The sequence below is a fragment of the Micromys minutus genome, assembly GCF_963924665.1.
Source record: "Micromys minutus genome assembly, chromosome: 1".
Classification (NCBI taxonomy): domain Eukaryota; kingdom Metazoa; phylum Chordata; class Mammalia; order Rodentia; family Muridae; genus Micromys; species Micromys minutus.
The window spans coordinates 118,458,344-118,470,072 of record NC_137969.1 but is presented as its reverse complement, the minus strand read 5'-3'; the positions used below and the strand labels follow the sequence as shown (position 1 = coordinate 118,470,072).

At 41.8% G+C, this 11,729-nt stretch overlaps 1 protein-coding gene across 1 annotated transcript; it reads left to right on the top strand.

The window, feature by feature from the left end:
- Positions 1 to 1,969: 1,969 nt before the first annotated feature.
- LOC308438457 (transforming acidic coiled-coil-containing protein 3-like) lies at positions 1,970 to 3,706 on the top strand (the record flags this gene model as incomplete). Its single annotated transcript, XM_080939848.1, is given in 3 exon segments — positions 1,970 to 2,163; positions 2,165 to 2,673; positions 2,676 to 3,706. Coding segments are annotated over 3 exon segments (1,734 nt in total).
- Between the last annotated feature and the right edge of the window lie 8,023 nt (positions 3,707 to 11,729).

The following is an 11,729-nucleotide window of genomic DNA, read 5'->3' as shown; positions in this document are numbered from 1 at the left end:
AAGAAAGAAAGAAAGAGAAAGATGGAGGGAGGGAGGGGGAGAGAGAGGAGAGGAAGGGATGGGGAAGAAGGGAGATGAGGAAGGGGGAGAAGAGGGAGAGAGATGAGGGAGGAGGAGGGGAGGGAGAGAAACAGAGAACTCTTTGTAACAAATGTGCCACTGCCAGGTCTAATCACCAGAAAATTGGTGTTTCAGTCCACTTAGTTCTGAGGCAAACTTTAACAACTCATCAGAGCTTTACTATAATGATTCAGGGTCTGTCTTCAACATTCTCTTTTGAAGTCATTACAGCTAGGCCTTTGATCTCATGATGAATCTTTTCCCAGTCTTTGCCCTGCTAAACCCTGAACCCTGAAGTCCCAGTCAGGGACCTTTGTGGTTTGAATATGAGATGCATCTCACAGACTCCTACATTTGGACACTTAATCTCCAGCAGACAGCATAGTTTGGGGAGACTCTTGACATATTTGGAACCTAAAGGAAACAGTCCCCTTAATTCATCAAGATGTAAGGTGTCTCAGCGTCATCCTCCCATTCCCATGAGTTCTGCCATGCCTTCTTCTTTATGGTGGTCTGCATACTCTTAAACCATGATCCCCAAAATCCTTCCTCCCTTATGTTGTTTCTGTTAGTTGCATTAGTGAATATGCAGATGTGTGTGTAAGTGTGGGCCAGACACCCTTTCAGGTCTCAATTCCCAGAGAAGGTCACTTACCAAAAAGGCTGCAGTTCAACACATGCCAAAGGACATTGGTACCAACAGTGATGAATAAAAGCCACTGTCCCCATCTGATGTCTCCCACCCTGTTCTCCTCTCTGCTTATTGGTTAGATACACCATCAGACCTGCTAAGTTTCCATGGGAACCACCCACAGAAACAGGAAAAAATCCCCTTTGAAGTTATATCAGTGGCCCTCAAAGCTGCTAATTACTAACAAGGCCTGGGATCCTTGGGCAGAGCAGGTCAATTTCAACCTCAAATGGAACAGGGCTTGCACCCATTTTTCTAACCTCCTTCTGAAACCAGTAGTACATATAAAAACTGCATTATTCTGACCCTTCCTAGACTCATTTGGAAATATATATGTGTATTTTTAGCCATGAACAGCTTGCTTCACTTTTAGAGAAACAAATATAAGCTATTCCAGACCAAACTCTTAACACCAACTGAAAAATAGAAATCTAATAACAGAATCTGTTACTTATTGGCCACATATTCTAGACACAGCCAAGAGTTTTGCATATTTCCTTTTATTTCTCATATCAATGCTGATATATAGTTGTATTTTATCTCTATTTTTAATTAAGGAATCTGAGATCATATGACCAGTTCAAAGAGGCTAGGTGATGAAGGTCAGAGAGGGGACACACACACACACACACACACACACACACACACACACACACAAAGGTTTATAGACTGTTGTTAGGGATTGTGTTGGTTTGAAAAATTAATGGATGTAGATTCTTATCCAAAAACCATGATTTCTCTAGCACTGAGATTAAAGCTCTGCCGATAGATCTGGGTCTTGTTAACCTGCCTGGCTCTCAGAAGTAATGCAGAGTCAGCATAAGGCTCCTGAATAGAACGTTTATGGTGGACGAAGGAGCCAAAACTGAGATTTCAACATGTGTGCTTTATTTTCGTGCACTTCACTCCTTTGTTCTGTCCTTTGTAAACAGCCCTGGAACCAACCACCCACTTCTCATTCATTTGCCTCTGAAATTGACCATAGTTATTTTTCTAGCGTTTTGTGTGTGTGTGTGTGTGTGTGTGTGTGTGTGTGTGCAGGGGAGAGACTTCCCATAGAAGTGAGACTTGGGGTTCACGGACTGCGAGGGCAGAGCTTGTTGGGATTCCTTTGGTTCGGTTTCTCCAGCTCGTTTTTTTCTACCGCAGAGCAGGTACCGTGCTCCTCCATTGCGGTGGGTGTCCGCGTGGGCCCAGGGCTCCGCAGCCGTAGAGAGAATGAGTCTGCATATCTTAAATGACCAAAATGTCCCCAATGAAAAGAGTTCAGAAAGCGGTGACTTTCTGTTTTCGCCACCAGAACTTACCGGAAGATCCTCTGTTCTTTGTCTGTCACAAAAAGAAAATGTACTGCCCAAGAGCCAGGCTAAAGTCTCAAAGGTGACTTTTCAGACACCTCTTCGGGATTCACAGACACAGGATCTTAAGTCCTAATATGACCAGCAAGCGTGAGGTTCCTTTTGATCAGGATGACAATGTTGGATTTCAGAATGACCACTGTGTCTTCTTACAGAAAGAGAGCCAGCTGCCTTTAGCCCCAGTGGATGATGCACCTGTGATTCAGATGGCAGCCGAGATGCTAAGAGCAGAAGGCAAGTTACAGGAAGGAATCTTGACTTCCTCAAGTCCTTCAGCTTTCACAAGTTTTCTGAACAGTGAGCTGGTGACCCCACCTATCGAGCCAGCACATCAGGGACCAAAGCCTCTCTTAGACAGTGAGCTGGTGACCCCGCCTATGGACCCAATGTTGGAGCCTTCCCATCAGGGACCAGAACATCTCTTGAACAGTGAGCTGGTGACCCCTCCTATCGAGCCAACGCTGGAGCCGCCTCATCAGGGACCAGAGCCTGTCTTGGACAATGAGCTGGTGACACCACCTATTGAGCCAGTATTGGAGCCATCTCATCAGGAACCAGAGCCTCTCTTAGTGAGCTGGTGACCCCGCCTGTTAAGCCAGTGCTAAAGCCATCCAGTCAGGTACTAGAACCTGTCTTGGACCCAGAGGAAGAGAGCTTCAGAGACCCAGCAGAAATCCTAGGTACTGGCGCTGAAATGGATTATCTGGAGCAGTTTGGAACTTCCTCGTTTAAGGAGTCGGCCTGGAGGAAGCAGTCTTTGTACCTGAAGTTTGACCCCCTTCTGAAAGAGAGCCCATTGCGGCCAATGCCAGTGGCCCCAGTGACAAATAGTACACGGGATACAGAGGAGTCTGGCTCCGGAAATCCAACAGAAGCCAAGCTTGTCGACTTAGATTTCTTGGGAGCTCTGGATGTTCCTGTATCAGCCCCACCCCTGTGTGTCCTTGAGCCTAGAGGTCTCCTTCCTGCTGAACCTATTGTGGATGTGCTGAAATACAGCCAGAAAGACCTGGATGCAGTGGTGAATGTGATGCAGAAGGAGAACTTGGAGCTGAAAAGCAAGTATGAGGACCTCAACACAAAATATCTGGAGATGGGGAAGATTGTTGATGGGTCTGAGAAGATCATGTACAAGTCCATGGAGGAGTCTGAGAAAGAGAAGGAACTAGCTGAAGACAAAATCCAAAAGATTTTAAAAGAGAGAGACCAACTGACTGCAGACCTGAACTCCATGGAGAAGTCCTTCTCTGACCTTTTCAAGCGGTTTGAGAAGCAGAAGGAAGTGATTGAAGGCCACCAGAAGAATGAAGATTCACTGAAGAAGTGTGTTGAGGAATACATAGTGAAGATTGGGAAAGAAGGCCAGAGGTACCAGGCGCTGAAGGCCCATGCAGAAGAAAAGCTCAAGCTGGCAAATGAGGAGATCGCCCAAGTACGCAGCAAGGCCCAAGCAGAGGCACTGGCTTTCCAGGCAAGCCTGAGGAAGGCACAAATGCAGATCCAGAAACTGGAGAAGACTGTGGGGCAGAAGACTAAAGAAAATGATGAGCCAATCAGAACCTGTGATGACCTCATCTCTAAGATGGAGAAGATCTGACCACAGCCAACTATCACCAGCCCTTTTTCTCTGTCTGTCTGCCCTTTTTCTCTGTCTGTCTGATTTCTCTTTTATGTGTGGTTTGTTTAAACCTCTAAGTTACATTACTTTGAAAAAACTAAAGTTTAATTTCAAACTCAAAAAAAAAAAAAAAAAAAAAGAAGTGAGACTTGGGGTGTGGCTAGAGCTTTGTGCAGCTGCCCCATTGTGGTACGTTCAAGCAGAGTGGACGAGTGGGCTCACAGTCCGGGAGTTCAGAAAGCACCTACTGTTTCATGATTACTTGTATAATTATCCTGGGGGCTTCGACTAAACCCAACCGTTTGTGCCCCCAGCACTGCTTTTCTGCAGCACAGTGGTGGAGAAAGCTAAGCCTGGAAAATAATGGGGTGTCAGCTCACCAGTTCACCTAGACAAATATCATCTAGGTTTTGTTCAATGTCAGTGTTTCCAGTTGATTATCTGGGAGATTATGAAGTCTAGTCAATCCTGCTGGAAGTTTATGAGACTTAATTAGTTAATCTCTAAACTAGGCTTCTACTTTGCTGTAGATTCTAGAAGTGGTGAAGAAGGGGAAGCTTAAAACAGTATGGATAACAGCACACATTAATATTAAGCCCACTGTAGATCAGAAACATCACAGAAATGCAATGTCTAGGTTAGTGGATGATAGGGACATTAGTTCTGTGGGTTGCAAAGAGCATCCAACCTCAGTGTGAATTAAGGGGGAAGAGTGTCTGTAGAAGGACAAACAAGTGCATCAAATCTGAGCCTGGAGTGTGGACCAGAAGCAAGGCAAAAGCTACAAAACCTCTGGATCTCAACCCTACAGGTAAGGATGGATTGATTAAACCTGCATGCTCTATGTGAGTGTACTGTCTTGGTAAGGTTAATCAGAGAATGAAACAGGAAACATTCTCTACAGTGGCTAAAGAAAATCTCTAGGTGACCTGCACTGTGTCAGCTTAGCTGCTAGCTACATTTTTACTGTAAGTACAAAGTCTTTATTCTTCCCCTTTCCTTTCTTCCTCTTTCAAGCTATGTTTCTGTGAGATATTTTTATAGATTTACTTATTTTATGTATCTGAGTACACTATAGCTGTCTTCAAATACACCAGAAGATAGCATCAGATCTCATTACAGTTGGTTGTAAGCCACCATGTGGTTGCTGGGAATTGAACTCTGGAAGAGCATCAGTTAAGTGCTCTTAACTACTTGAGTCATCTCTCCAGCCAACTCTGTAAAATTTTGAACATGCTATCTTGTCTTTGAAGGATAGCATTTTACAGATCCTAGAACAGAGTGCCTTGCATGACATTTGGGACTCTATAAAAGTCCTCTTTGTTTCATCTATGGGGTTTCATATGTAGTGTAGCCACTGGCTAGTTGCCCATGCTCCTACAGTTAACCCTAATTAAACTCAGTAGTGGTTCACTAAACAAGACAGCAAAGAAACCAGAAAAGTTTGCCAACAACCTGCCCCTGGTTTCTCTCCTAATAGTTTGATGTGAATGGTTGTAAAATCAACAAGCCTTCTTAAGTATTTAACATGTTCTGCAACCAGTATGGCTGTCTTTTTATTTGTACTGTTTTTATTTGAGAAAATTCCCACTCATTTCTAAAGACACACTAAAATTTTACTAGGAACTAGTAAGAAATAGCTTCATATTGAAGAGTTTAAGCTAAAATAATTATGCTAAGATTTGATGAAATAATTTTTATCAGTTTTTAATCTCTGTTGAACATTAATTAACATTAATTGATCATATTTTATCTTGATTTCAAAATAACTTCTCTCAACATTTCCCAGAAATAAAGGAAGTTTGTATTATTTCCACTGGCTTTTGTTCATTAAAATTATTATAATTAACTATAAAGTATTTCAGATGACTCCAAAGCTGACAGTTCAGGGGTGCCACTATGAGAATCACCTATCTCATTTCTCTTTGAATGTTTTTCCTTCTAATGAAGACAATTTTCATCTCCAGAAATGTAGTGGTAAATATTTTGAAATATAAAATAATTGAAATGGCACCATGCCATGCTAGCCCCAGCTACTCTCTGGTCCCAGCAGCCATCTCACAACTATGGCTAGCCCTATGGTGGGTCACTACCATGCCAGCTCCAACAGCCGCCCTCTCACAGCTCTCTTGCTACTGACTCTACCCACATTCTAAACATTTTCTACATGTAGAGTTCACTTCTCCATTGCATTCCCCATCTGCTAGAAATGAACGTCATAGTTCATTGCTATACTCCTAGTGCTGAAACAGCCTTGTCCTTGAGGTGACACCTTGTGCCTATTCTTTGAATTAATAGTGAGTGTATAAATGGATAGTGTTCTAAAGTGTGTGGTTACTGATTTTCAGATTTTAATTAAAATAGAAAAGGAACAGAAAGTTTTGTGAGGAAATAAAAGAAAAAAACCTTAGCTAAATAAAAATATGTCGGTAAAAAGAATGAGATGGCTCTACCAAGAATCTGCATCCAAATTGTTAAGTGTAGATCCATGAACGGGTATGCTAGCTTTTAACAAAATTACATGCTTTTTGGGTGTTACTCAAAACTGGTGATGATGTCTGTTCCTAAATAAGAAAAGTAAGTGGCTAGGAAACAAGAGTCAGCAGGAACTAGCATTTCAATGGGAAACACTTTACTTGAATGTTGCACCACATGCAAACAATATTTATTAATTTAAATTTTAAAATAAAATCCTAAAAGCAACACCTGGGATTAGCAAATCACAAGGAATACTCAGTTGAGGAGGAATGAGTTGGATATTCTTCAACTAGGAAGACATCATCCTAAAACTTGAGTGTAAAATCTATCTGAACATACTCAACTATCTAGGAAAGAAGTGATTCAGGAGCTGGCAAGATGGCTTAGCAGGTAAAGGCACACTTGTTGATGACCTAAATTCAATCCCCGAGACCCACTTGGTAGCAAGAGAGAATAGACTCCAGCAAATTGTTCCCTGACTCCAGAATCATTCGGTGGCATTTTCACACATGTTTACATGTACACACACTCAATAAATAAATGTAAAAATATAAAATAAATAACCCAGGAAGAGTAATCAGCTGCAGTGACTCAGAAGAGGCAAAGCTGTTCAGTGGCATCAAACACCAGCTGTTGGAGAAAGATCTTGACCAAGGTAAGAAATCTGGATGATCAGTTCATACATTGGCTATTCCTCCCACAAGGACATGGTTAGAGCATGAAACATGTTCCCATCTAAGACACTTCTCCTGGAGAAGCATCTTCCTGATGATCAAGGGTGCTCCAGGACAAGGAAGAGGGTCCTCCTTCATAACTCCTTTTCTGCTCATTTCAGTCACATCTGCCTAAGCAGGGCCACTTAGATGGAGACAAGCTAGAGTTCGCCTTCCCATTGGTGGAACCACCTCTATTACCTCTTCATTTGCCTCAATATCATGTCAAATTTCCACTCACTTGTATAGAAATAGAAACAATCACTTTTGAAATGGCATATTCATTATATAGTATGTACCACAGAGTATTTGTGGAGAGTACAAAACCACTCTTAGGTATAGGTTCTCATCAGCCACCTTGTGGGATCCAGAGATTGAACTCAAGTTGTCGGGCCCATGCACAAGGGCCTCTACCCACTGAGCCATCTCAATGGATCAAATTCCTTATACTTCTGATTTATTAGATCCTGGGGACAGGGCATAAGAAATGCCTTCCAGGAAAACTCCAAAGCATTGGTGCCAATGCTGTTTTCAGTGGTGCTTATCTAATTAATTCTCTATTCTAATTCCTGGAACTTTAGGTCTGTTTGACTGTTCTGTTAGTAGTAAATAGGTAGATACACTGGCCATCCATTATTTCTTAGTGTTCTGATTTCTGAGTCATTCAATATACATTTGGACATTTAGCTCAAGATAGTTCTAGTATGTGTGTACCCACAAGAGTCTGGCATTCAAATTTACTATTTGTAAGTCTGACAGCAATCTCTAGCCTGTGTTGATCTGACCATTCTTTATAGTCCCCCACTACTCTGTGTTTACCTGACCCACAAGATAGAAGCAAATAACAACATCTATTACCTGAAAGTCTGGAAAATTAAACATTTCTAAAGGATCAAGTACTCTTGTTAGCTAAACCCTTAAGCAATCTGGCATGATTTGGGCTTGAGTATATGAAGCTCAGCCCCTATTGTGCTCTGTAGGGATAGACTTTGAGGGAATGACTGGATCATATGGGTACTAGCCTCATTGATGAATTACTTCATTGATAGATTCCAAACTGAATGGACACTGGAAAGTAGTGGAAACAGTCAGTGAAGGGTCTGACTGAAGAAAGTGGACCAACATGGAAGAATGTATCATGTCCTGGCCTTGTTTTGCCTCTGTGGTCCATCACATGTTGCCTACCACAAGGCTCTTCTTACCAGGCATGCACCTAGAAACAACCACTGAAATCCTGAGGTTAAAAACAAACAAACGAAAGAATTTTGTTCCATGTTTATGTTAGATGGTTTGTCACAATGGTACAAATGACTAATATATTATGCATATTTTCATGTCAGGGATAAAATTTAGCACATGTGAGAAATTTATTTCTGATGTGCCTATAAAACAAAAACTTCCAGACTTCTTTATTGATCGCAAATGCCAAGTTATATAGTTACAGGTATTTCTAGCTGCTGCTTAAGAAGTTTTTAGTATTTACATAACATTATTAGATGGGTTGACCATGATGGCACACACCTGTAATTTTAATACTTAGGAATTGAAGGCAAGAAGACTGTAAGTTAGAGGCCAGCCTGTGCTATATATAGAGAAATTCTATTTCTGAAGCCCAAAGAGCTGGAGACATACTCACCACTTTTCTAATGGGTCTCATTCCTAGTACTGAAATTTTTCATATATATGTGATGGTTACACTAGAAACTAATTAAGCAATGTTTGTGAAAGGCAGGGTGGGGGCAAGAATGTTGAAAACATCTTTATTCTAATTTTTGGACCATGACAATAAATCATCCATTCAAATAAAAAAAAAAATAATGAAAAGCAGGTCCATGGAACTCTGTGCCCTATGTAAGGTGTAGATTTTATCGTGAGCCATATAGACATGATGTGCTTTGGGTTTTCTTGCCCCAATGTGGCAAAAAAAAAAAAAAAAAAAAAAAAAAAAAAAAAACAGATATTCCCATAGAGTCGGTTTATAGTTCTATACTTGATGTTTTGGCATCCTGGGGACACACTAACTTAGACTGTTTCCCATGGCTAGCCAGTTACTAGAGATCCATAAAAAGGATTTCACTGATCAAGTGCCACACCGCCAGCCACCTCCTTCACTGGATTTTATATTATAGGCCACTACCCACAAGACCTAGTCAGCCTGAGCCTAGATATCAAACAACTAGGCATGGTCTTCTGACCCTGAAAGCATTAAATTGTCTATACTTTAGGGCCCTTCCCCACACCCTACCTGGCCCTTCTTCTGGGAGCCACACCGAAGGCTCTTGCTAGGAGTACTGCTAGGGGTCTCCTATACAGCTCCCATGACATGTGCCTCTCCACTGGGAGTCTGCAAGGATAACAAACTATTCCTTCAGTGGCTGTCACCTCCTGATAAATTACCCTGGCCATGCCAGCATAATAATAAAATCTACACTTATAAATATAGTAAGGATATAATTCTGGTCTACAAAAGGTATATGAGGCATATTAGTCATAAATATAGGACAAAAAAATCATTGTTGGAAATGTGACAGAATGTCCTCTGAAGTGAAAGCCAAGAATGCCACCTCTCCCCAGAAGGAGGAAGTAGTGAAGGTTAGGATATGAGGAGGTCCCTGCAGGTGTGATACAGGGATGGGAACCTCAAGAAGAGATAAGTCTGAAAACTCAGTGCAGACTGACCTTGTCAATATGGATCAGACTTCAAGGAGTCTAATGCCAGGTAGTATGTTCATTGTCAGCATCTTTAAAACAGTACAATTTGGGAAAAGGTTTCCAGGCAACAATCAGCTCAGTCACTCCAGTTCCAGGTGCACCATAAAGCTTAAAGTGTGACTACATAGAAACTCTTGCACAAAGTACATGTGACAAAAAAAAAAAAAAGGACATGTGACCATGAGGGTAGGTTCTATAGCTAAAAGGCCTAGAATCTAGTGTGGTCTCTGACAGATAGCCCAGAGGTCAGCAGGCCATAAAGTATATGAGCCATCTTCCCTAAGAATGGGTGAAGGTCTAGGGAAGGAAGTGTTTGGGATAATTATTCTGGGGAATTTGGGTGATGTCTGCCTCTACCGAAAAAGATGGGTGAGGTCTGCCTTTGCAGACAGTAATAAGGTCACTGGGTCATTAAGAAAATCCAGCTTTCTGGGTAGAATGTCAGTATTTGATTTTTATCTCCTCCATTGAGGAAACACTCCTCCATGATTAACATTAGTGCTTCTCTGTATGGGGCCTCTGTGCACCAGACAAGAATACCTAGCTCAAGGAAAGGTGGCCTGAAATACCCCTATAAGGATGTGTTCTGTAGGTGAGAACTGCATGCTTCTGATGAACCCATGGTTCACTGAATAGGCATGTGCCTGGTCTTCAAGGAGGGCATGCTCTACAGAGTACATGAATTGTGTGTGCAGTGATCAATGGAAACATTGTTTGTTGATAATCATATTTCACATTTTTACCATATGTAAGCCTCATAGAAGAAACACAGCATTTATTTGCAAGCATAAGGGAAGGATCCTTTGGTTTGGGACAACTGTGTGCCAAAGGTTCTTTTCCAACTTAGTTGACCTAAATGATTGTACTGGCCAACACAGCTTGAATTACACGCTAATCAGTAAATGCTTGCCCAATGACAACAGGGTCCAGAAGAGCAGGTAGCACACAGCTCGGTTACAAAGGAGAATGTTTAGATCAGCACAGAACAGTGGGAGGGATGCAAAAGGATGAAGCAAAGAGAGAAGCAGCTCTCTGGGTGGTGATGATAGGAGGGAGCTTCTTACACTTGAACCTGCCCCTTGGTCATTCTCAGAAGGGACTTCTAAAGTGACCTCTAAAGATGCTATAAACACTTTTACTTGGTCAAGTTTCTTGTCCTTGTTTTGTGCCCACACTCACAATTGGAATCTTTCAACTAAGAAGTCAGTGTTTTCCTGTGGTGACTGGATAGTAGTATACCATACCAAACAGGAGTGGTGGCTTCCCGAGTGTTGACAAGCTCTTTGCCTACCACATCTGCTGTCCTGTACTCCCACGAGGGTGCCGAGTGTCAGTAACTAATATCCATCTACAACCCCAGAACTCAGGAGTATGAGGAAGGACTTTTAATCCATGCCAGCCAGAACTTGTCTCAAAAGAAACTTGTTGTTCAGAGAACTATTCACTTCTACTTCTGACTTTTTCTAGTGTGGGGATGATAAAAGAGAGCTGAGACGGAGTCTCCTATATCATGTCATTAAACTCTATACAGATCCAAAAATTACTTTGAATTGGTTTTCCTACTTCTAATTCACAAGAGTGGAGACTGAAAACCTACCGTGTGCTACCATGCTTGGTTTGATGTGGTGCTGGGGACTGAACCCAGGTCTTTATACCCGGTAGGTTAAGTGGTTGAGTATTGTACAAAGTAGGTGAGCTTCAACAACTCCCCAATCCCACCCTTTCCCTACATTATAGGATTCTTTGCAATGTGGAAACTGGAAGGCCTGCTTTTGAAGTACACAGTTTTCCACAGAAACACAGAGAACAGGCTATTTTGATAGGACAAAACCCATGAAGATATTTAGCCTGTATTTTAGAGACCTCGTTGTGCATTTCTGGAAAAAAAACAAAAACAAAACAAAACAAAACAAAAAAACGTTTCCTCCGGGGAAACCTGAAAGAGGCTGGAGAACTAAACTGTGTGACAGAGAATTGGCCTGAGCTAATGGTTTGAACAGAGAGAAAAGGTCACTGACCAAATGCTTGTTTGAGAAGTATGTCTATAGAATATGATCAATAGGGAAGACCCACACAACTGAGCATGGAAACATGGTCTG